This window comes from Podarcis bocagei, assembly GCF_964188305.1.
Source record: "Podarcis bocagei genome assembly, chromosome: 17".
Classification (NCBI taxonomy): Eukaryota; Metazoa; Chordata; class Lepidosauria; order Squamata; family Lacertidae; genus Podarcis; species Podarcis bocagei.
Window position 1 is genome coordinate 35,511,146 of NC_138143.1, and position 26,802 is coordinate 35,537,947.

The 26,802-nt window shown below is 44.8% G+C and overlaps 1 protein-coding gene across 1 annotated transcript in view; it reads left to right on the forward strand.

The window, feature by feature from the left end:
- Positions 1–26,802, forward strand: part of RBPMS (RNA binding protein, mRNA processing factor) — a 79,512-nt gene that overhangs the window by 17,755 nt on the left and 34,955 nt on the right. The window contains 3 exon segments of the mRNA XM_081176969.1: positions 18,144–18,221; positions 21,894–21,932; positions 22,490–22,552. Of these exon segments, the coding sequence (XP_081033095.1) occupies positions 18,144–18,221; positions 21,894–21,932; positions 22,490–22,552 (180 nt within the window).

Sequence of the window (26,802 nt, forward strand, 5' to 3'; positions counted from 1 at the left end):
GCAAGCCCCCGGATTCCTTTAACGGAATTCCCTTTCAGCACCACCATTGGAGGGGTAGGCACTTACCCCTCCACCAACCAATTTGAAGCAATGCCTAACCGCCAACCTTACAAGTTGTGACGAGTTGCTACGCAGTAGGCAAAAACCAAATGGCAACAGCCAATCAGCCAAATGGACAAAATTCCTACCAGGCCCCTGCCTCTAAGCAGATGACCCCATGACAGGCATAGCATGGTCAGAGGACAACGAACCCCCCCCCCCTTTTTCAGGGAGGGTGGGCGGGTGATCCGGTGCACGCAGCCCAAGAGAAAGCCCCAGGCTGGGAGCCCTGTATTTAAGACCTCTGACCCCTCTCACACTTTAGCAACATAACACTCTCCCCAGCAACACTCCTTGCCCAATCACAGCATGTGGCCAATTTGCCCAACAACAGTGGGATGGCCTTTTTGGCCCCAACCGCAACACGTGCTCTCTGTTATGGAGAACACGCTTTCTCATCTTGAAGCAAAGTTCTTAACCTGAGGTAATATTTCTGGGTTAGCAGAGTCTGTAACCTGAAGCGTATGTAACCCGAGGTACCACTGTACCTGAGTTTCTAACACCGGCCACAGGGACCTCAGCTTCTAGGAACTGGCTCCAATGATTCACGTTGATCTAGCGCCCTTGAGAAAACGATATTTCCCAGCAGCTCTTTGTAGCCTAGTGAATTGGTGACCAGAAGCAGAGGAAGGAGAAGAGAGAGAAAGCGATTGACCTTTCCTTCCTCCTTTATGCCCATGCTAGTGGAACACCAACCGGGTCAGTGGAGGGGATTGAGGGGTGGGTGTGAGGTATGGTTTTATGGGCTGCCTGGGTGAGAGAAGGCTTGGAAGATAACTTCTGTTGCTTGGATTAAAATCTGAACCAGGGAAGTACAGTGGTACCTCTTGTTGCAAACGGGATCCGTTCCGGGGCCCCGTTCACAACCTGAGCAGAACGCAACCCGCGTCTGCGGGTCACAATTCACCACTTCTGTGCATGCGCGTGACGTCATTTTGGGCGTCTGCGCATGCGCGAGTGGCAAAACCCGGAAGTAACCTGTTCCTTTTCTTCCGGGTCGCCACGGGACACAACCTGATAAGATTTAACCTGAAGCAAACATAACAAGAGGTATGACTGTACAGTGGTACCTCGGGTTACGTACTTAATTCTTTCCAGAGGTCCGTTCTTAACCTGAAACTGTTCTTAATCTGAAGCACCACTTTAGCTAATGGGGCCTCCTGCTGCCACCGCGCTGCCAGAGCACGATTTCTGTTCTCATCCTGAAGCAAAGTTCTTAACCCGAGGTACTATTTCTGGGTTAACGGAGTCTGTAACCTGAAGTGTCTGTAACCTGAAGCTTATGTAACCCGAGGTACCACTGTATTTTGAGGGCTGTATTTCGAGGTGAGCATTACGAGCCTCAGGAGACTCATGTTTCTGAGCCTAGAAATACAAGTCTCAGATATATCACTGATGACATTCTGTCCTGATTTGCAAATAAATGACAGGTTATTAGCAGAAGCTTCAGTGTGTGTTTAGCAAAAAATATTGCCTTTATCTACCTGACATAAGCTGCTGCCCATAGTAGGACTGGGCAAATATTTCAAGGAAAACGGAATAGCCAAGAACTGTTTTCTACTCCTCACATCAGTGGGTTTCTTGCTAACCTTGAGTCGTATGCATCTGTGACCCAGTTAGTGCTGCCCCATTTTGCTTACAAATGTTCTTGTCTCTAGGGCCACCTCCCTCTGACCCTACGTAGAGTTCCTTTCCATCATGAAAATGTTGCTTCCTTTTCTGTTGAGTGACTGGAATCTGGGGTCCTGTGTTTCTTCTGTCTCCTTCCTGCCTTGACCCCATAGATGTTGCACTTCTTGTGAGATGTCAAGGGGAGATTTGGGCTCAGGCTGCATTAAAAAAAGAAAAGAGCAAAAAAACCCTGACTGTATGTAAACAAAATGGGTGGGATTCAACAGGAGAATTTCCCCTTGTGTGATGGAACCTGTTCTCCACCTGCTCCTTTTCCTGCCCCCCCCCAAAAAAAATTGGATTGGGGATCAGGAGAACCCTTTCTGGCGAGCTGAAATGTTTGTGCTGACATAACATGAGGTTGAATTCTTCCCAGTGTTTTCAAAACAAGATGCCAACTCATTTCAAACTAGAATTCTTTTTTTAGAAAGATGGAAAGTTCTTCGTTTAGTTTAAAATAAGCTTTGAATTTCGCTGTTCAAGAAGCTATCCATATATTTCTTGCACTTTCAATAATCCTTTTACACGAAGGGAGTTCTTTTTAAGAGTTTGAAGCACGTTGTTTTGAAAAAAATGCATATGCACTTTTTTCTTCGCTGTTTTCGCATTTGGCGTAATGCCCTCCTGCTACGAGACATTGGTTTTGTTATGTACTGAAGTTCTCACCCTGGGCCAGCAGGGGGATACTGTAGATAGTTCAGGTCCACATATGCAAATAAGGGATTGAAAGTGACCTTCAGTGATTGGATAGTTATAGAAAGTTGTTACTGTTGCTTTGTGGTTGAGCTCTATATAAGCAGGCTGGCTGAACCCTTCAGTTCAGTTCTGTTCTGGCCTGTGAATAAACAAGAGCTGTTTGAAGAATTGCTGTGTCGTCTGATATGTTCACCCACAACTTAACAAGTTTATCTGCCTGGCATGTGGGAGAGCAAAATAAAGTTAGCACTGAGGCTGAATATACCCTGCAGAGTATATCCTTGTGACTGATTATGGAGTAGGACGGTGTATGTTTTTTGTGGTTGTAAGTTGTTTATGTTTTTAACATTGTGTTTTAAGTGCTGCAACCTGCCCTGGGATCTTAGGGTGAAGGATGGCAAATTATTATTATTATTACTAATGTATTTGCATTCTCAGTGCACATATGCGCATCCTACATATGGAGTCGCATATGTGTCCCACTTTCCAAACACAATATGATCCCAGGAAACTGTTCATTAGGCAAACAAGTTGATGATTTCCATTATTTCCTATGGGAACATTGCTATTCTGTGATCTCCTCCCCTCCCTCCATGGTTTCTTCCTAAAATGGCTGCAGCATCTCTTTGGAAAAAGCAGAAGCATAGGTATAGACTTGTGGAGCTTTGGTCCACGTTCTCTCTGCTGCTGAATCCTTGCAAAGGTCTGCATCAGTGTGGGAAAGCAGAAACTGGCTTCCAGGCTAGAGCCTGTGGTTTTTGTGTTTACTTCTGGTTTGCTAGAATCTGAGTTGGAGAAAAAGTTATCCTTACAATGCTTATTTATCTCTTTATTATCTTTTAAAATAGGGACGTGGGTGGCGCTGTGGGTTAAACCACAGAGCCTAGGACTTGCCGATCAGAAGGTCGGCGGTTTGAATCCCCGCGGCGGGGTGAGCTCCCGTTGCTCGGTCCCTGCTCCTGCCAACCTAGCAGTTTGAAAGCACGTCAAAGTGCAAGTAGATAAATAGGTACTGCTCCGGTGGGAAGGTAAACGGTGTTTCCGTGCACTGCTCTGGTTCACCAGAAGCAGCTTAGTCATGCTGGCCACATGAACCGGAAGCTGCATGCTGGCTCCCTCGGCCAATAAAGTGAGATGAGCGCCGCAACCCCAGAGTCAGCCATGACTGGACCTAATGGTCAGGGGTCCCTTTACCTTTACCTATCTTTTAAAATGCTTATTGGTTCACGATCACTGTGCTGAATTTCCTCATTTTAATATATAGAACAATACTCCTTGGCCACCGTTCATCTGTTCACGGCTAGCAAGAACTCTTGCACGTCTCTGATTCCCATTGTTGTGTTTCTGTATCTTGAGGGCCTCAGAAAATACAGACAGGCTCGCTTCAGCCTGTGGCTCCGCCAGAATAAGCATTGAGACCTTTATTAAACGAGGAGTTATATAGTTCATTCGTATCCCCTTTTGTGCAATACTCCTGATCTCAGGAACTAAAAATAGAACTTTTCTTTCAATATAGAAGCCAAATAAGAAGATCCTTGGGGGAAGAAAAGAGTAGAATGCCCTCTCCCATCTCATGCCCCAGCTCACCATTGACTTGACGAAAAGAGCAATAATGTTTTATGGTTTGAAAGTTGGCTGACCTGAGATTCAACTTTTAAGAAAACAAGAATAATTGCTAAGGAGATGACAGTTCTCTTTGAGGCTTGTTTTCAGCTCACTTCTCAGAGCACTTACGTTTGGTACCTGTGATCTCACGGTCAAACATTCCCATCTCTCTCTCTCTCCCCATTATTAATTGTTATTATTTAAATTTGGTTATTGAGTTTCATAATAAAGTATACTCTTGTAGGGCTTTTCGTCTTGACACTTGGAAATTTTAATCGAAAACCATGACAGTGTTTTGCAGTTTGGAAATAGGGTACAGATGTTCTAGAGCCGAGCTGCGTGGTCAGCAGAGTCATGTGGTTCATCGCTTTAGTCTGCAGGCAGCACACAGTTTGTATGTCTGAGCGACTTCTGCCTCTAAACACATCTTCCTCCTCATGGAGAACTAGTATATCAGGCAGAAGGCTAAGCTTAAGAGCCCTCCTGTTATATTCACTCTATATTTATCCATCACCCCTCACCCAGATGCTTCTCAGAGCAGCGATAGATATTTCAAAATATACTAGGCGGAGATATTGCTACAAGGTCTCAGAGCCCCTTTTCATCACTGGACCCTTCCGCTGGGCTTCCATTTGTTGTTGTTTAGTCATTTAGTCGTGTCCGACTCTTTGTGACCCCATGGACCAGAGCACGCCAGGCACTCCTGTCTTCCACTGCCTCCCGCAGTTTGGTCAAACTCATGCTGGTAGCTTCGAGAACACTATCCAATCATCTTGTTCTCCGTTGTCCCCTTCTCCTTGTGCCCTCCATCTTTCCCAACATCAGGGTCTTTTCCAGGGAGTCTTTTCTTCTCATGAGGTGGCCAAAGTATTGGAGCCTCAGCTTCACGATCTGTCCTTCCAGTGAGCACTCAGGGCTGATTTCCTTAAGAATGGATAGGTTTGATCTTCTTACAGTCCATGGGACTCTCAAGAGTCTTCCATTAGGGCTGTGCAATAAATTGCCATATCGTTGAATACCAGTATTGAAATAACATCATGGTAAGTGTTTCAACAAGGCAATATACCTGTGAACAAAAGGTGGAGACTTGACACCTTCCCAGGAGTTAGCTCAGCTGAACCCATACTTTACAAATACTTTGCAGATAATTTGTTTGCTCTCTCCCTCCTTCCTCCTAAGTAAGAAATGAGGATAAGCCCTCACACAAACCAGCAAACTCACCTCCCCCAGTGAAAAAAAGAGTGGGGAAGAATTTTCGTTTTATTTTCTGATGGTGTTTATGTTGTTGGTTCCCCCTAAATAGCTTTCCTCCATATTAAAAAGGAAGGAAGGATTTATCTATTTATTTAAAGGAGACTTATCTTTTTGCTTGCTTCCCCCCCCCCATTTGATAAAAAGGGAGAGATTGGTGGGATGAGGGCTTTTAGGGGGGCCCTTCTGGGGGGAGTGATGGAGGGGAGAAGATTTAGCTTGCCTTATTCTGAAATGGGAGGTTGGGTACTATGTGAGAATGATGGGGAGGGTGTTTGTTGGTAAGCAGTGCAAGCAAATGTGTGTCTACTCACAAGCAAGCCCTACTGAGATCAATGAGGCTTACTCCCAGGAAAGTAGAAGTAAGTTTAGTTGAACTCAGTGGGGTTTGTGCATGCATAGATTCCAATTAGACCCTCTGCCACGGGTGTGTGTGTGTGTGTGTGTTTGTGTGTGTGTGTGTGCATCAAGACCCTCTGCTCCTGTGGGGAAGCACGGTGCACCCTTTGCTGCTGCAAGGAGGTATGGAGGAATCCTCTGCCACTGCAGGGGAGGCCCAGCAAGGCCCTCCACCACCGCATATATAGTTCATCATATAACAAAATTCCATGATATTTAGCTGGTGATATATCGTGTTGTTGAAAACCAGGTATCGTCCAGTCCTAAGGTAAAGGGACCCCTGACCATTAGGCCCAGTCGTGGCCGACTCTGGGGTTGTGGTGCTCATCTCACTTTATTGGCCTAGGGAGACGGCGTACAGATTCCGGGTCATGGGGCCAGCATGGCTAAGCCGCTTCTGACAAACCAGAGCAGCGCACGGAAATGCCGTTTACCTTCCCACTGGAGCGGTACCTATTTATTGCACTTTGACGTGCTTTCGAACTGCTAGGTTGGCAGGAGCAGGGACCAAGCAACGGGAGCTCACCCCCTCGTGGGGATTCGAACCGCCGACCTTCTGATCGGCAAGTCCTAGGCTCTGTGGTTTAACCCACAGCGCCACCTGCGTCCCTACAGTCCTAGCTTACACCAATTTCTTCTTACAGACTTGCCATTAGGACTCTGACTCAAATACCTGTGTTTCTTGTTGCCTTCTTATGTGCTCAGAGTGTTAAGGCTCCATCTGCATTCTTTTTCACCTCTGACCTTTCTTTGGACACTGTTTTAGCAGGCTCTAGCCTCTTGCCTCTGTTCCCTTGAACTCCTCACTCTGAGCATGGGATGGAATGCATATTGATGATTCCCCTCCTGCTTCTCTCAGCTTTCCTCTTTCTGATTCCTCCTCAAGCCCTTTCCTCAGCGGTTCTGTTTTATCCTCACCCTGTGAGGAGAGGCGTGACTTCCACCCTGACCTGATTTATTGCTCGCATGGCTTCCTGCAAAGACTTAACACATTCACAGCAGCAGCAGTGCTGCTTCCTCCTAACACCTTCCTGCCAACAGTCTAGGGGCCAAACTGCATATGACATTAAATGGGTCAGTTGTGTGACTCTATTTTAAAAACTATAAATAGCAGCCACTGGAGGGCCTAACCAAGACCGTGAGTGTAGGGGAGAAACCTGTCAGGAAAGTTCCCAATCATCCCAGTGGCACTTTTCCTCTCAGGGCTAATAGCAACTTGGGTGTGTATTTGATATTCCTTCTCCTGGCACTATGGCCTGGGAATAAAGACTTAATCCCACTCTCGTCACACCCTCGGTTCCGATCAGGCTCTCCATAGTCTGCTCATGGTTTTTAAAAGATTTGTCAGGCAATTGCAACTGATGTAGTTTAGCTGCAGGTCTCTCTGCGCATAGTTCTTACAATATAAAGGAGAGCATTTGAGCATGTCTAAAGGGGTGCAGTGGGACGTGGGTGGCGCTGTGGGTTAAACCACAGAGCCTAGGACTTGCCGATCAGAAGGTTGGCAGTTCGAATCCCCGCGACGGGGTGAGCTCCCGTTGCTCAGTCCCTGCTCCTGCCAACCTAGCAAAAGCACGTCAAAGCGCAAGTAGATAAATAGGTAGCACTCTGGCGGGAAGGTAAACGGCGTTTCCGTGCGCTGTTCTGGTTCGCCAGAAGCAGCTTAGTCATGCTGGCCACATGACCCGGAGGCTGTACGCTAACTCCCTCGGCCAATAAAGTGAGATGTGTGCCGCAGCCCCAGAGTCGGTCACGACTGGACCTAATGGTCAGGGGTCCCTTTCCCTTTACCTAAAGGGGTGCAGGGAAGAGCTGCAAGAAAAGAGAACACAGTTGTAAAAAGAGGACATGTTATAGTAGTCCAGTTTGGATTTTTCCAGAGCATAAATAATGCTGGGGAGGTCAGGAGTAGCTGGGTCCTCCAGGTGTTCCTGGATCCGCAACAGCATGATCAATGGCCAAAGGTGGTGGATATTGTAGTCCAACACTCATCTGTAGGGCACCTCACTTGGTGGAAGGATCTTTGTGCCATTGATGCCCATTTGGTATCCAAGTTGCGAACCTGATTCTTTGAGGGGGAGTGTAAGCCCTTTCAGAACAGGTTGAACACCACCTTTCCAGTCCACTAAATCACCTACCAGCACTTTATCTGCCTTGTCTGGACTTGCTTTTCCATTCCATTCCTTATTGGGTCCATTTCTGATTCAGATACCAGTTTGCCGCATTCACAGCCTCACTTGGCTCAATGAACACTTTTCTTTCTTATACCTACATGCCACCCTTTCGTCAAAGGCGCTCAAGGTGGTGTATATGCCTCTTCTCTTCTGCCTTTTATTCCCGCAGGAGATAACTAGAACATGTACCACTCTGGTGAGACAGGGCGCAGGCAGGTAAGGTCTCAGCTGATGAACCAGATGGAGCTGGTTGACAGCCACCCTGGACACAGAGTTGACCTGTGCCTCCACGGACAGCTGTGAGTCCAAAATGACTCCAAGGCTGTTCAGCTGGTCACAGTGTTGCACTTTCGTATGATAGTCCTGGCTCACTTTATAGGGTTGTTGTAAGTTGTCTACTCTGCCCCATCCCACCCAAACACATTCTGTAGAGCTTTAAATGGGCAGAGTGAGACCTCTGGCATAACCTCCATTCCCTTTCTTCTGCAGATGTTTTTGCCCGTGTTTCAAGCACCTGGTCAGAGCAACCATTGGAGTTGATGTGTTCTTGAGGTACCCAACACAGTGTCCCTGGGATGTTGTTGGAACATAGCTCCCATCAGCCCCTGCCTTCATGGCTGGTGGTCAAGAATGATGGAAGTTATATGTCACTTGCCCCTGCCATATGGCTTGAGCATGTTTGCAGAGTGGCAAACAATCTCTTAAAAATGGCTTGTGAATAGTCACTTGTGCAGTTTATCTGTGATGTGCATGTTAGCACATTTCCTGCAGGCAACTGGGAAAAGATAACTTTGGAGTCACAAATGGTTATGTATAGGCAGCCAGGCTACGAAATATTTTTGTGGTCTTTTCTTTATAAGACAGTCCTGCAAGCATTCATTAAACAGAAGGGAGGGTTAATGTTTTGCTTGCACACTGATTTCAGGTGTGTCAAAACTGTGTCTGGTATGCCGAGTCTATAGTAGGCTTTTTCTCTATTTTTATATAGAAAGTTGGCTGCTTTTCAGTTTGGGAAGTTCGCAAGGCAAAGCTTTCTGTCAAATACTGTGCAGAGGCCATTAAGGGAATTGTTTGCAAACAAAACTTTTCATGTCCATAGAGCACCAGTGGAAATAGAAGCCACATCTAAATATTGCAAATAAACAGAGGCCCCAGGCATTGCATGTCACAGTGTCGGGTATCTGATGTGGATTTGGAATGCAGGTTAAAATGACTTGGCCCTGTGCTCATAACCCTTGGAAACTCAACATCTCAGATTAGTGCTGATATACAGATGTGCTGGCATCGGCTCCTTTCTCCATTTATGGGGATTTTGACATCTTGTCCTAAAGTTCTGGTCCCTGGCCAAAGAAATTATAAGAGATTACATGGCTCCAGCTTCTCTTAGTCCCAGGAATCTCTAGGCTAGGGGTTTGTTTCCACTGTCCCCTGGTGAACTTTAATGGAGATCTTTGCAAGCAGCTCATTCCGGCAGTGTGCGGTACAGATTCTGCCATGTGCTAGTGCAACTTTTCTTGTGCCCTTTTCCCTTTTTTGGCTCGTAAGTTTATTGTTCTAGCCAAAGGCCATGACAAACTTAGTACCTGCTTGCTTCTGTGAACAAAGATTTCAGAAAGCAATCTCTTGAGTCTCTATATAAGGGGCAGACTAATGAGTGATGTCTTCACCTGAGCTTGACCACAAATACAAAGTCTTCTGTGTACGGGACTCTGTTGTAGTGGCCATCCAAGATTGCACTGGAGCTAGTTCAAGCAGTTTTGTAGCTTACTGTTATACTCATGTAATGCCTTTGACTAGACTTTACGAAGAGAACAGTACCCAGTAATTCTGGAGAAGCAAAAAAATGCAATGCATATCTAGACTACAAATACGTTGGTTCTATATACAGTGGTGCTTCGCAAGACGAAATTAATTCGTTCCACGAATTTTTTCGTCTAGCGAATTTTTCGTCTTGCGAAGCACGGTGTCGGAAAAGTTTTGGAAAAGCTTCAAAAATCACCCCCCCCCAAAAAAAGGCTACCACACCGCGTTCTATGAGTTGCTCCTCGAAGTCAAGTCGCAACTGTATTAGCGGTGTTAAGAAAAAGGAAACAAACTTGCAAGACGTTTTCGTCTTGCGAAGCAAGCCCATAGGGAAATTCGTCTTGCGAAGCAGCTCAAAAACCGCAAAACCCTTTCGTCTAGCGAGTTTTTCATCTTGCGAGGCATTCGTCTTGCGGGGCACCACTGTAATAATATTTTGTACCTACATAGCACTTCAGAACATTCAGAGCACACACTTTTATAGCTGTTTGCAGCGCAGATGGTCAGTGTTAGAAACTGGGATAGAAAAGCTAGGAACCAAATGGCTCCTGGGACTTGGGTTTGGGCGCCAAAACAGAATGTCTAGTCGCCATGTTGGGGGGAAGGAGTGTTGGCCAGCAACACTTTTTATTTATGATTTTGATAAGCATGAACTAATACGCAATTCACATAAGCGACACATTGTTAATATCACATTTTTAACCGAAATAGTTAATATATGTTTAATTTGGTGTTGACAATAAAAATATTGGCACCATACTTCAGTTTTCAAAACACTCTACTCTTTACTATATTGTTAAACTTCTTAACTTATTGTCTATCCTTATCATATACTTTGAGGCTTCAAAGCACACACATTTCAGTAATCCTTGAGTGTCAGCCAGGCACGAAAAACGGCACCCAGACTTTTTGAGGTGCTCGCAAATGGAGAATCTTTAGGTGCAAAATGTGCCTGGCAACCTGCTAATTTTGAACCCTGAATATGGTATGGTCCCCGCTCCAGCTTTTAAGGCAGTTACAAAGAAGGATAGTTGCTTGTGATGTTTATTCTTACCCCATGTTTCACAATGGTACATGGAGTTGGGGACACAAAGTGTGTTGGGATGCAACTGCTCTCAAGCCACTTTGAGCTCCCTTTTTAGGCAGTCATACATGACCTTGGTATCATTACAACCGGGATCTTGCAGATAGCTATCATTATTCTCTTTTGCCCTGTCGAAAGGATTCTAGGAGCCCCTGCGAGGAGAGATGCCTGTTGAATCAGGCATCGGTTGCAGAATGAAATGTGACCTTTTCATGTTGGGCTCAGTTGCAACAAATGTGCACAAAGGAGAATTTCCATTCTTGCTCAAAGAGCTTGGTGGAGATAGAATCCAGTTGCTTAGATATGTGCAATACATTGTAATAATAATAATAACAATAGTAGTAGTAGTAGATTGAAAGTTCACGGTCTGGAGCCCTTGCCTGGAGGTGCCATGGGATCTGCAGACACTAGATTGGTGACCCTACCTTACTGCATGACATATATGGCTGCCTCAGTTACATATCCCTGACTTAAGGGTGAAAATGTCTGTTGGTGATGAGAGAGCCCATTTACTAGTACAGTGGTACCTTGGCTGTCGAACTTAATCCGTTCCAGGAGTCTGTTCAACTCGTGGAACCGTTCAAAAACAAAGGTGAGGCTTCCGATTGGCTGCACGAGCTTTCTGTACTCAATCGGAAGCCGCGTCGGACATTCGGCTTCTGAAAAATGTTCGCAAACCGGAACACTTACTTCTGGGGTTGTGGCATTCAGGAGCCGATTGTTCAGGAGCCAAGCCGTTTGACAACCAAGGTGCCACTGTACCGGGGCTTGTGCATGTGGAAAGTTATCATATAATTGGAACTAGCTACTTGCTGGCTTTCATTTGGCTCTTGTGTGGACTTCAGCAGAACACAACCTCTTAAGATGTTTGACTCCATTGCGATAAGGGTATATCAGATACCTCTGAAGAGGACCAAACTAAGAGGAAGCCATTGAGCCTTTTGCTCATGTAGGGTTATTTAGACTTTCTCACAGCTGTTAATTATTGACAAGGGTTTAGAGATTAGCTGCCTTGTTTTGAATTGGAGTAAATCATTGAACTGAAGAGAATCTCTTAATAAACCTCCAAAACCAATGTTATTTACTAACATTAACTTACTCTGCCAAGTTGTATGTGTTCTTCATTTTAATTTTATTATTCGGTATAATACATTACATTTGGTGGAGTCAAAAAAGTTGAATAAGTGGAATATGAGGCCGCTTGATGCTGTAGTGAACAAGATCCTAGGCAACATCTGAACTCATACTTTATACAAAATAGGCCAGACAAAAGGCAAATTCTTGGTTTCTCAGTGAAAATCTATTGGAAAACAAGAACTCGTCTTTTTATTTAAAAATAATAATAACAAAAAAGTCATTGCAAACAGCCAAAGGCATTTGAAGTCTTTGTTTCTGTCTCTGTTGTACTTCTGGCAGATGTCTAAGGACAATGGAACATTATACTTTGCTTTCTAGAAAATAACACATGTCTGGAAAAGCTAGATTTAGGGGGCAGCTTTGCCCTTGGCCAGAATACCTCATTAATACCAGAAAGAATAATAAGAGATGAGGGAGGGTAGAGGGTGAAGAACAAAAAAATGCACTTGTAGGGAAAAAATGTATTATTTTTAGAAGGCTTTGAAATTCCTTGTGTACGCCTTCACAAAATTGAGGAATCCTGATAGGCTCAGGCACTGGAACGCTGCTGTGTTTAACACTCAGGAATGAGTTGGGGAAAGGGGGGAAACAGTTCATGTGGTGGGTTTCAGTTGCTGGACTGCCTCTGGCTGCAGTTGGAAATGTGTGTTTTTGGGATAGCAAAGATAGGCTAATTCAAGTGAGGGACACTTTAGGATGTAGAAGGAGACTTCTGAACCACGTGTCTTGATTCAGTCTGTAGTGTGGGAGAAATGGATCTTGCAGAACCATACCTGTGGCTGGGCGATATCTGGTTTTCAACATCATGATATATCGCCAGCTAAACATTACGGTATACAGCTATATAAAGGTGGAGCTATATAGAGGCATTGGCTGGCTTCGTGGTTTTTACCGCATTGTGATTTTTGAATAGCACACACCTAGGCATCACGATTCACAGTATATCGCCAGGTCAGAAATTATGAAACTGATAGATATCATGATATGGACTTCGAACTGGTTTTGGATGATATATCACATAGCCCTATCTGTGATGTGCTCCTTCACATGATGGGTAATTAACTTACGGGCACGAGAACCACAGTCTGAGATGGACTTAAAAAGTTAAAGGTAAAGGTACCCCTGGGGTTGCGCGCACATCTCACTCTATAGGCTGAGGGAGCTGGCGTTTGTCCGCAGACAACTTCTGGGTCATGTGGCCAGCATAACTAAGCCGCTTCTGGCGAACCAGAGCAGCACATGGAAACGGCATTTACCTTCCCGCCGGAGTGGTACCTATTTATCTACTTGCACTTTGATGTGCTTTCAAACTGCTAGGTGGGCAGGAGCAGGGACTGAGCAAAGGGAGCTCACCCCGTCGCGGGGATTCGAACTGCCGGCCTTCTGATCGGCAAGCACTATGCTCTGTGGTTTAGACCACAGTGCCACCCGTGTCCCTTGAGATGGGCTTAGTGGTGGGTAATTTTAAGGCAAATTCGTGGGGGAAAGGTCTGTCAATGAAAATTATCCTTCATGATAACTAATGGAGCATCAGTGTAGAGAGATAGCATAGTCCTGAAGACCAGGTTCTGGGAGCCAATAATGGAGGGCCCTAATTTTAAACTTTGTGAAAACACGTGGGTGGCTCTTGTTGGCGATGGAATGCCCGATGACATGGTTCCTTGACTTGAGCCAGCAGAGCTGGATCCTTACTGCATATAAGAATGCTTACACAAGTATAGCTGTGTGGGAGTCTATCCCTACCCCCTTGACTAAAAGGCTATTAATTGCTGATCTCATCTCTCTTTGGTGTTCTTCCATTGAACACGCCGCTAGACTTTTGCTTCTAAAGAGCAATGGAGCTTGAATTTCACCTTTGCACTGTATAATTTATTTACAGAGAAGAGAACTTGGGTCACTTAGTATTTGGACCATGATTACATCAAGGCAGAAGAGACCCTTTGTTGCTCAGTTTTAAGTGCTCTCTGACTGAAACTGTAGGCTCAAGTTAAATGTAAATACCCTGCTTAACTAGCACAGAAAAGAGAGAAGACAAAGGCACCCAACTGAAAACAAAAGTCCTCACCTTCTGTCGGGAGCCTCCCCTCTTTTGAGCAAACCTGTTTTGGTCTGTTGTTTGCATATTGCCCTGATGAAGGAATTGCATAAGGCAGGAGATGGGGGACAGTCTTCTCTTGCTGATGGTCAAATAAGGTGTTAAAGGGGGGAGGACTGAATGTACAAATACTTACCAAACCCATCTTCACAGAGGCAAACGTGGAAACAGTATTGTTATAGATTGGGGGGACCCCCTAAGTCATATAAATTAGGCAGCATTTTGATTATTTGGGATGTGAAGGGAGAAATAAAAGCTGCAGAGGAATTCCTGAGCTAGCCAAAAACACCTGGCCAAGCTAGGGCCATTAAGAAACAATACAGGGCCATTGGCATTGCAAGAGAACTGTCCTCCTCCTTTGCCCTGAGGTGTAAACAGAGGCTGGGGTTTGGGAAGGTTGCCAGGGTAACTGGATGTGAGGTGACAGGAAAAGAGAAGTTTTTTTAGCAAGGTGTTCTGGGAAGAAGATGGGGGGGAGAAGAAGGACTGGGATTCATCTTGGGCAGGCTGGCTGAAAGCTGACTGGGAGAGATGCCATGGACTCTGTGACTGCAGTGCTGTGGGGTACAGTCGCCTCTTGAAACTCTGTAAGATCTGGACTCCCTTCATGCCGACTGAAGGTGTAAATAGGCAAACAAACCATATTTCTTAAAGCTACAACAGTCTCTGCCATGTCTCAATTCTGCAAAGGAACCCAGACCCTGGGTGAGTGCCTGGAACCCCCTGGACACTTGCCACCGCTCGTCGGAGAGAGGGGGAGGCACCCAACTTTTGTACCAGTATACACACCACAAGCAGCATTCTTTCTATCGAACTGCCTTCAGACGTCTGGGATGACAAAATCCTTTGCCTCTAGCCATCAAAGTGCCTTTCTGTGAGGTCTCTTTTATGTCCTACTGAATCCTCAATGATTATCTTTATAGTTGGCAAAAGGCAGAGTCTCAGGACAGCTGGTGATGTCTGTTTAGAGAGGTATGTGTATGTTGGAGAGAGAGAGGGGGGGATGTTGGGGTCAGAGTCTATATTATCCTGGTCAGAGGGACAAGGGTGGTGCTGTGGTCTAAACCACTGAGCCTCTTGGGCTTGCCGATTGGAAGGTTGGCAGTTCGAATCAGCGCGATGGGATGAGTTCCCATTGCTCTATCTCAGTTTATGCCAACCTAGCAGTTCGAAAGCATACCAGTGCAAGTAGATAAATAGGTACCGCTGTGGTGGGAAGATAAACTGTTCCATGTGCTCTGGCACTCATCATGGTGTCTCATTGCGCCAGAAGTGGTTTAGTTATGCTGGCCACATGACCTGGAAAGCTGTCTGTGGACAAACGCTGGCTCCCTTGGCCTGAAAAGCGAGATCAGCTCCGCACCCTATAATCACCTTTGACTGGACTTAACTGTCAGGGGTCCTTTACCTTTACGTTATCCTGGGCAGGAAACTTTCTTTGGCCAACTTTTGATTGGTTGGGGTAGACGGTAGAGTCTCTTTCTGCCCCGGAACATATTAGAAAAAGAGTAGCTATTAACCTCTCCTCCTCTTCCTACTATGAGATGTGAAAAAAATAGAGTGGAAGGCTATGGAGTGGGCACTCATTTCATATTTGCTGAATCAAAAGCAGCACATTGCTTTGGGGCAAACTGGTACTGATTTCCTCACGAAGCTGAAGCAAGCACATATCTCTTAATGGGAAACAGTACCAGCCAGGCTGAAATATTCTGCCTAATGTGCCGATCAGTGCCTTCCTAATCCTTCAGGACCTCTGGCATGCTTCAGAAAATTAATGTTTGGTTTGGTGAAGCATAGGGGTGGACAAACAACAGTTGGGCACTTTTATCTTGCATAGTCAGATATGAGCAGCTCTTTATGAGTCTGGAATAAACTTGCATTTCTAGCTTAAGGGAGATTGTACAGTAGATTCAAAGCATTGGTTGCAACCCGTGGAAATTATGACACCAGGAAACAGGCTGGGAGTGCTTTCTGATGACAGAGCCCTAAACAGAGGACTTGTTTGACAGCCGGCTTCTTTCTTAAATAACAGCAGGTCCTTTGTGCGAGTGATAGGGTAGAAACATTGCGAAACGCTGTGACTTGGCATAGGAAGTTTTCATTATTTATCTATAAAACGTATGAGTCCCTTGTAATGAAAAGTAGGGCTCAAGGTGATTTGCAGCCGCTGCTATTTTTCTAGGAGGTGCTGGAGCTCACCACGAACTTCTCCCTTGTTCTCTTAGACCCAATGGTAAAGAAATTAAAAAAGAAGATAAGATCTTGTTTCTATATGCCACGACAGCTGCAAGAACTATGTTAGCACAAAATTGGAAATTAGAAGTAATACCCAACATAAGTGAGTGGCAGGTTAAAATGATAAACTATGCTGAGCTTGATAGAATATCAGGAAGATTAAGGGACCAAGACGAACAGAAATTTCATGACAATTGGAAGAAATATTTATTGTATATGGAATCTAAAGTTCAGGTGACACTGGCGGGGTTGAAATAACTCTAACAGCGGGAAAGGCCTATGTAAAAGAGTTAAAAAGTACGCGACTATATAATTTATTCGATACTTACCAAAGGAGTGGAGGGAAGTCCAAGGCTCAGTTGAGACTAACTCAGTTATGTGTTTTATTTATGATTTGTGAAGTGGATATAATTTGTATAAGGTATGTGGTGGATTTTTTGTTTATGTTTTTCCTGTATATATGTGCAAATATGAATAAAAAATTTTGGAGAAAAAAAATAGAATGGCACCCACTTGAGAGGTGAGCTAAGCTCTGGTGAGGTCCAGCTGAAAAAAAGCCCTGTGTGTAGCCAAAAAAGGAACAGCCTATTAAATTCTAGTTTAAAATGCTTTCTTGATATTTCCAAAGTCAGAGGAAATGTAGTAACTCCAATGCAAGTAAGTCCAAAAGAACTTAACAAGGTTAGATGAGGTAGGGGGAGAGAGAACGAAAAGAAAATGCAAGACCACAGGGGTGCCTGGGAATCTGTTCATTAGGGCCTGGCATGAATGAAGAGATACTGGCTCAGTTGTGCCTGAAAAACGTATTTTGAAAGGAGCAGCTTATGCATTATTTAACAAGCTTATGGACCTGAAGTTACTTAGTTGTTTGAAGCCTGATAGAATAGGTAGATTTTCACCAGGCCTCTGAGTGCTAAGAAGGATAACCTGGCAAGCCTTCCTGGAGAGGACATGAAGCAGTTCTTGGCACCACAATTAAAGAGTCCTATCTCAGGAGCCCATAAACTGACATCATAAAGAGCTGTATGCAGAACAGGGTCTCCCAGATGTTCTTTGGCTAGAGAGAGGTTTCTGTGGGAGATGTTTTCAAAGATACTCTTGAGCTAAGGCCGTTTCTGAAGCAGAGTACATGATTGCAGCATACATTTTCTTCTTGCATAGCATTATTAAGTAACTTTGCATGCGGATATAGACATTGGTAGAGCATTTTACATTGCTACGGGTATAAATTTTCCGGATTTGCAGAACTCTGCGTTACTTCATATGCAAGGAAGCCAACACTTGGCGATAGTTTTTAAGTCATCTGCTTAAAGCTGGGGGGGGGGTTAATGCTGCTTTAATGGGTAAACATTTATTTATTTCTGGCTAAATAATTGTTGAGAGAAGCTTGAAGTGATGACTGCAGCGAAATATGGCTGTGATCCACCAGCACTCACTTTCCAGTGCAGAAGAAACTGCTTTAGTATCAGTGTAATTCTGTTGGGTTTTTTTTTAATGTTGCAGGATGTGCAGGAGTTATTATTTGAAATTAACAAACAGGGCTGGGGAAATGAAACATTGCCATTGGATGACTTTGAAGCCATTTTCATATTTGTGTTTATAAGGAAGGTTTAGACCTTCCAGGTTACCTGCAGTAAGTAAGAATCCCTTGTGCTCAGAGATGGGAAGCTTTTATAAATTAAGAGTTCAGGTCACTCTCCACAGACTTCCTCTTGATTTGTCATATACAGCTAACAAGATATGTTTGGGCAGGTAGGCTAGTCATTTTTGTGAACAGACTTTAAAGGTTGAAGAAACTACTATTTGGAACTTCATTATTATTATTTTTTAAAAGAAGGTTAAGTTGCCTTAATATTCTTGACGTGTGCCCTTTTCGCTTTTGTTTTTGTTAAAGGTACGAACGCTATTTGTCAGCGGCCTGCCTCTGGACATCAAGCCCCGGGAACTCTATTTGTTGTTCAGACCATTCAAGGTACCCTGCTATTGAACTTGGAACTGAAGTGCCAGTGTCCTTGTTTGCGTAAATACTTGTGGTTCGTTTCCTGTTTGTCATAAATGGTAAATCGGCACAATAATATGTAATTGCCTCTTCTGGAGTAGCAGACAGAAATTCAGACGATGCTCCTCAGTATCTGGATTTTGAAAAAGGTTGGGATGCAGTCTATCATGATATCTTATTTCAAATAAAAACTTGGCTACAATGACTTTCCCATGAAGTGAAAGTTGGCCAAGAGCCCATGAATAGAATGATTATAAATAGCATACTGGTGTGATCAGGGTTTAAAGTTGTGAATGCTAACCTCTAATGATGGTAGGGATTTGGAGTAAGGATTCATAAGCATGCGTATTCCTGGTTGCTTCTTGGAAGTCCTCCAGCTCCCAGTCCAGGCAACAGAATTCCCGCAGCCCAGCCTGGTTTATTTTCTGTTGCAGTGCTGGTTTCTCTTAGGAAATAAACCCCATCTTCCAAGTTTTAACTACTGGATGTAAAAATGTCCCAACTCCAGACTTCCTTAGTACACATTAGTGTCTTGGCATTATGTATGTTGCAAACTGAATCTGGCTAGCTAATGCTGAAGTACCTCCTGCTTCCCAGCAGGTGGCATGTCTTGGGGTACAACTACTTTTATGTTTCCCTCTGTATCAAAGTCAAAATGTGCACGTGTCCCATTTTCAGACAGAAAATGAATTGGACTATAGATTCACTAGAAGGGACGCGGGTGGCGCTGTGGGTTAAACCACAGAGCCTAGGACTTGCCGATCAGAAGGTCGGCGGTTCGAATCCCTGCGACGGGGTGAGCTCCCATTGCTCGGTCCCTGCTCCTGCCAACCTAGCAGTTTGAAAGCACGTCAAAGTGCAAGTAGATAAATAGGTACCACTCCAGAGGGAAGGTAAACGGCGTTTCCGTGCGCTGCTCTGGTTTGCCAGAAGCGGCTTAGTCATGCTGGCCACATGACCCGGAAGCTGTACGCCGGCTCCCTTGGCCAATAAAGCGAGATGAGCACCGCAACCTCAGAGTTGTCTGCGACTGGACCTAACGGTTGGGGGTCCCTTTACCTTTGTTGATCTACTAAATTTGAGTTTCTGGGTCTTACAGACATAATCTGTAATGATTTTAACATCCCATAAGTATTATTTTTGCTTCCAGGGAACACCGCAAATGTCCCATCACTGCAGAATTTGCATGCAAGGATAGCCCTGATTCCCGCTGCTTTAAGAAAACCACCAGTGGCTTTGTGACCTGTTACTCTTATCCCCACCTGTCAGGGAACTGACATCGGAGCCAGAGGCGGAGGGAAGGCTCTCAAGTGATGCTGGAGAAGGACCCAGCAGGGAGAGAGGCAGCTCCGCAGATGGGGAAGGAAATCAGCGCAACACCAGGGATATAGAGGGGCTGATGGGGGAATCGGCGAGAGGGCTCCAGGACTCTTCGCTGGACACCAGCGGGGAGAGCACGGGTCCTCCGCTACCCACACCCTCCCTGCGCAGAAGACTTCCGCGCAGGGAGAGTAGGAGGAGACTTGGCGTCAAACAACTTTTATGCTGGAAAAGGTTTAAGAAACGCCCACTGACGGATTCTGCTAGCGACTGAGGCAGCCACGAAGTGAAGGGCTGTCCAGACAGGAAAGGTTTAACAAGCCAACTTAGCCAGGAGAGGTGGCAACTTACGCACCAGCAACCCATATTCATTACACCACCCTTCCGTCAGACCTGTTTGCATGCCTAAGAAGCATACCTCACATTTAGAAAGGGGGGAAAGCCTGAAGCCTGCCATGCTCAACAGGCCTGGAAGCGAACAGGTCAAGAACGAATTTGAGCAGGACCTACCATAACTAGTGTCTGAAATTGAAAATGGAGAGGCAGCATGGGATTTTTGGGAGCAGAGACAGAGGGAAAGGCATCCCAAGGGCAAGAGAAGATGTAGAGCCCCATGAGAAGAACAAAGCCACCTGGATAGGGAATCTGGGACAGGAACTTGCCCCACCTTTCTCAGCTTCTGCCTATCCTCATGGTTACTTCACACACACACACACACACACACACACACACACACACTTTGGTGTGCATCTCACTAGCTGCTTAAGATTTGCATCATTAGCTTTCCTAGTAAAGCTATTTGAAGATTCCCTTCCACAAGCATTCCCTTTAACCTGCTTTTGCAAATTATCCGCTATGTTCGTTTTATTGCTAGCAGAGCAGGGATATAAATTTTCCTCATCTTTTACATGAAATCCTCAAACACCCATATTTACTTGGGCAGAGTGGACACCTCTTAGACCTGGGGTAGCTAACCTTTTTTGGCCTTCTCTCTGTCTCTTACACCCACGACGCACAAACTCCTATTTGATCACCCCTATTTTATACCATCCCAGAATCTGTATCACCCTTTATTTACATCTGCAAGTAGACACTAGACTTGAATGTTGATGATCTTTTAAGGAGTTTTAAAAAAAAAACCCAAAGAACTTCTCTAAACATCCAGTGTAGTCATATAGTAAGCCTGGATTTAAGAATGCAGATATGTTACGTTTGAATGTTCCACCAACTGTGTATGTGTATATATTTTTAAACCACCCTCCTTGCACATGTGATGTCGGGGCAAAGAGTTCTAGGTTCTCGTCTTCTGCCTTGTGTGCAAATTTGCCATACTCATTTGTTCCCTGAGGCTTCTGATTGGTCACTGTGTTTATATGAGAAGGGGGGCATTCAGATGTGTGGTGATCCCAGTTGCAGTGGAAAAGCTTGTACCCAAGCAACAAAACCACAGCCATACTGAAGTACTAATGTAAAATTCTGGATATTCTAATAATTCACAGTTTGGATGGGTTTTACAATGCAAAGCTTCGCATGTTTACTCAGAAGGAAGCCCTACTGTGCTTAGAATCAGTCAATCATTTTATTTGCATGCTCCCTTTCCAAAGTTAAAACCATGTTTAAGGCAGCTTACAACATAAAAAGTTACATAACTACAAACATAACCAAAGTAGTCATAAACAATAAAACATCAAAAGGTACACAACCAAATTCAACAATTTCCACATAACCTGTAACAAGATCTTTAAAAAAAGATACAAAAATTAATATCAATAACAGCAAAAAACTCCAAATAGACTCCAAAGAGTCTGTTCAGCAGCCTCAGCTTTTGTAGCTGGAGTCAGTCCGGGCCCTGCCCTCCCAGACCAGTTGGAAAAATAACTGCAAGGCAAGGAGCAGGTCTTCCAGGACTTACGGCCAAGGTGGTCTCTCAAAAGGGCTTATTTCTAAGTAAATGTGCAAAGGTTTTCAGGCTTGCTATTTTTGTTTAATGCTTCTTTCTCAAACAAGAACAGTAGGCAACATGTATTTCCAGCAAGAATAAGCACCCTTAAACCATGCTGCTAAGCCCACCTGTAGGAGTTGGGATAGAGAAGGAGAGTTCAGCTCCTACTGTTAATAAGACTTCTGCCTTGGAGCCAAATGAAATATCTTGCATCTTTCCCACAAACCTTCCTCTTAAAGTTTGCTGTTTCTAAGTATAGCCAAATAACAAGTCACTCAGGGGAAAATGTACTGTATCCTGTTTTTATATATTCACATTTATTTATCTAGCATTGATCTTAAATTTTATCTTGGCCAGGCTGTAATTTTTATTTCTTCCTGCAGGGTTATGAAGGCTCTCTTATTAAACTCACATCTAAGCAGGTAAGCCTAATACACAGTGAAATCGTTAACATAAATGTCAGCGGTGTATGGTTAACGTGAGAAATTCTAAACTAAGGAGATGGTATGAATTTTTGGCACAGAGTTTCAAGCACCATAAATCTCCTGATTGTATTCAGTCTAGATTCACCTTGGCTGTCTTGTGGGCTATTAAACATTATTTGGGTTTATGTGGAGTTCAGCAAAGATTTTCAAAAGCATCATACAGTAACGTTATAGAACTGCCAACAGGTTGAAGATAATAAAGTGTGTGCCTTTTAACCGAAGGAAAACTAAACCTTAATGTGTTCATTTCCTTTTAACACAAAATAGCCATAAAAACGAGGCAATTATACCTTGTACTTCCAAGCTCACCACTTAAAACTGATAATCACCAATGTTCTGTTTGATTAATCTTTTAATTCAGTGGATTACAGTAGCTGCAGCAGTATGTAACTTTTTAATCACTGAAGTGTGAATATTCCTATCCCTGGGTTCTTTATTCATCCTTCAACAATAATTCCCCACCCCTAACCTCTGATTTTCTCTTTTTCTTTCAGCCGGTGGGCTTCGTTAGTTTCGACAGTCGCTCAGAAGCAGAAGCTGCTAAGAATGCTTTGAATGTGAGTATTGGTGCCATATGAAAAGCTTCTGGGTTGTGTTATAGCAGAGCTGCAGTAGCAGCAGAACAGTGTGGTGGAAGGCCTCCTGGCCGTGTGGCACTTGAGACTGCGGATGGGGATCCTTAAATACTCACTGATGTGAAGAACAGAGCATAGGAATTTAAGAGAGTGGTGGGGACGACGACAAACAAAACACGAGGCAAAGCTGTGCAGAGTATTGTTACGAAGCAGTTCCCGACATAATAAAATTGCACCACGTTTTAAAACTGGAATCGTCCAAAATTAACAGCAGCAGCAGCAACTATAGTGCAGGCAATCCTTAAACCCAGAGCAAGCTTAACCCAAGACCTCCAAATACATGTGTTTTAGTTAGGTGATGGAAGCCCATCAAGGATGTGGACATCTGTACCACGGTTGTTAGAATGATTGGACTTAGCTGAGATGGCAGAGTTGGCTGTAGCTGGTAAATTGTCTGTAGCTGGAAATAGACAATCCTTGCCATTGATGCCACCAGGGTTTTCAGTGGTACCCTGACTGCATACCTGCTCTTTCAGGGAGAGTGCTGCTCCACCCAGGACAGGCTGAATGCCTGGTTCCCATAACTGAGATCCACCCACCAACAAGACCAGATCTGTCTTAGTGCTGAAACCAGGCCTTAACCAGAAAGGGTCAAGAGAATGAGGAAGTGCTGTACAGTGGTGCCTCGCAAGACGAAATTAATCCGTTCCGCGAGTCTCTTCGTCTAGCGGTTTTTTCGTCTTGCGAAGCAACCCTATTAGCGGCTTAGCGGATTAGCGCTATTAGCGGTTTAGCGGCTATTAAAGGCTTAGTGACTATTAAAGGATTAGCGGCTAAAAGGCTATTAGCGGCTTAGCGGCTTAGAAAAAGGGGGGGAGCGGAAAAAAATCAGAACACTTGCAAGACGTTTTCGTCTTGCAAAGCAAGCCCATAGGGAAAATCGTCTTGCGAAGCAGCTCAAAAACGGAAAACCCTTTCGTCTAGCGGGTTTTCCGTCTTGCGAGGCATTCGTCTTGCGGGGCACCACTGTACATACAGGGGCCACCTCAGTTTTCAGAGGCCTCATTGCGTTGTGTGGAATGAAGCAAACAGGCTGCAAGTGTGAGCCACAGTTGAGAAGGGATGAAACATCACCTCAGACACTGCTTTGCCAAAAACAGGAGGGAGCAGTATCCCTGAGTGTTTGTGTTTTAATTTCACCTGTGTAGATGGGGAGAAATACCGGTAGAATATTGCATTAGTATTTTGACTTAATAGCTTAATCCCCAGTGAGAGGGATTTTGCAAGAAAGTAAAAACTTTCCTGCATTTTGTGCTACCATCCTCTATCCATCATAGTAAAGGGGAATTTTCTTATTATTAGTCATGGATTATACAGGGCAGAAAATAGCCCTTCTATGCGAGGGTTGAGGAGCAGGAATATTACGCTATTGTGTGATTTTTCTGAATGCCTTCGTCTTCCTTCAGGTGGCATTAGGTGGAGCAGATGTTCCCTTTTGTGTTCTGCCAGTGAGATTGCTCAGATATTGTTGAGTGCAAACAAAGTTCAGCCAAGTTTAATGTACCTTTAAAATGTGTTGGAAAGAGACAGGGCTTTTTAAAGTTCTCAGTACAGGAGGATGGAAATTAGTTCAGAAGAGGACTAACATAGCTTAAGAACCCAATTTGTTATATCTGTAGTGAGGAGTTATCTCTCTTTATAGGAGATTTGACTGGGTATCTTACACTCACACCTTAGGTACAGAATCCTAATAAACAATTTTGGGGTTCTGTTTGCCAGTCCATATGCAAAATGCTAAAGCATATCTCTGATCCCTGGTGGCAGTGCTTTCCCCCCTAGAAAAGTAGGTGCCGGTATTCACCATGAAGTTATCACACTTTTTAACAACAACAACAACAACAAAAAGGTGTACCCTTGAGTACCCCCTGAAAAAAAACACACTGCCTTGAGGTATTTTGCCTGAAATTTACAGTCTTTTGACTGAACTTGCAGTCCTGTAGAATGAATTCTCCACCTGAGTAAGCAGGCAGGGATATGTCGATCTTGATTTCAGATGGCTCTGAATTAGTCTGTCTGCAGGTTTGCATAACTAAAGGTGCATGCCTTGTACATTGAACAGAAACAAATACAGTGGTACCTCGGGTTACATATGCTTCAGGTTACATACGCTTTGGGTTACAGACTCCGCTAATCCAGAAATAGTGCTTCAGGTTAAGAACTTTGCTTCAGGATGAGAACAGAAATCGTGCTCTGGCAGCGCGGCGGCAGCGGGAGGCCCCATTAGCTAAAGTGGTGCTTCAGGTTAAGAACAGTTTCAGGTTAAGAACGGACCTCCGGAACGAATTAAATACTTAACCCGAGGTACCACTGTAGCGTGCAAAAGTAATACAAACTTTTCAGTCTGCATACGGCTTGCAAACTAAGTAAGCTTCCATGCATTTCCTTTTATTTTATTACGTACCTCTGCTACTCGTGAAATAGTTGCAAACCATTCTGCAAGGCAGAAGAAGCCCCAGCCCATCTCCATTGCAGGTCTGCTATAGTGGTTAAGAGTGTTGGAGTAGGACCCAGTGGCGTAGCGTGGGTTGTCAGCACCCGGGGCAAGGCAAGTAATTTGCGCCCCCTAGCCCGTGGATTTGTGCCCCCTAACCCTAAACCCCAGATGTTGCGCCCTGTGCGGCCGGCCCCCCCTGCACCTCCCACGCTACGCCACTGGTAGGACCTGGGTCCTAGACATGGGTTCAGTTTCCTGCTCAGCCATGGAGCTCACTAGGTGACCTTGGGCTGTCACCTTCTCTTAGCCTAACCTACCTCACAGGGTTTTGTGAGGATAAAATGTGACAGGAGAGAGCCTTGTTTTCTTTAGTACAACCAACTCCCTCTGATGCCGGTTCTCCGTGTCTGTCTCTCTGCAGCCTCTCTGGCCCTTCGTCCAATGCACTCTTTCCTGTCTCTCTCTTTTCTACCTCACCTCCTCCCAGGCTGACAGGCTATTCATGGTGACGACCAGGACTTTTTTTCCAGCTGGAACTCACAGGAACTCTGTTCTGGCACCTCTCAGGTGGCGCCATTGCCATTATAAGAGAACAAGGGAGGCGTTCTGGCACCTCTTTTTCTGGAAAAATAGCACCGGTGAGGACTCCCCAACACAAGTATACTACTAGCTTGCCCATGCTCTTGAGTTTGATAGAGGAGCCCTTCTCTGCGTCCCAACTCAGTTGATGGATACTAGAGAAAGCTGTGCTTTTGTTCTAGAAAAGAAGGTGCTGGTACTGTGTATCCTTGAGTACCCCCAGAAAAAAAAGCATCGAGAGAAAGGAACTTGCTCTGTGTCCACACCTAAATTGTGGAACTCTGCTTGGTGAGGGTTGTCAGCCCCTCTGTTATTTTTGTGCTAGCTTTTTTTCTGAAAGGTCAGATTTTTATTTCTTGGTTTTGTTTAACTGATGTGCCTGTCTCTGTCTTAAGCATATTATATTTTTTTATAGCTGAATTTAATAGTTGTTAGTTGCCTTGAGTAGTGCCGTGAGCGCTGAGATTATAAGGAAAGGCTGCTGGATCCGGCCAGTCTGCCCATCTAGTCCAGCAACCAGGGGCCGCCACTGGCCAGATGTCCATGGGGAACTGCAGGCAGGACCCAAACGTAGCAGCACTCTCCCCTCCTGCAGTCTCTTGCAACTGGTGGACTAGATATATACAGCCATTGGGGTTTGTAGCCATTATTGGCCCTATCCTTCATGAACTTGTATAATCCTCCTTTGGGCCGGCCCCCCGGGCCTTAGTTTGCCTACCCATGGACTAGGACAGGAGTCTGCAACCTTTAAGACAAAAAGAGCCACTTGGACCCGTTTCCGAAGAAAAAAAAACCTGGGAGCCGCAAAACCATTGCGACATTTAAAACAAATATAACACTGCATATATTGTTTCTTACCTTAATGCTATATATACAGGATCGTAACGCATGCACCGTCCCCATGCGACGTCACAGCCAGTACAGCGCCCACCACAGTGGGGAGTGTCGGGGCGCACAATGCGCCTCCTCCCCTCGCTAGTATCTGCCCCGGAGCCGCGGCAAAGGTGTAAAAGAGCCACATGCGGCTCCGGAGCCGCGGGTTGCAGACCCCTGGACTAGGAGGACGGGATGCCAATGCTAGTATAAATAAATACATTCAGTAGAAGATGGGGGATGTCTTTGCTACGTGACTGACTTCAGACCCATTGATTTTAGTAAA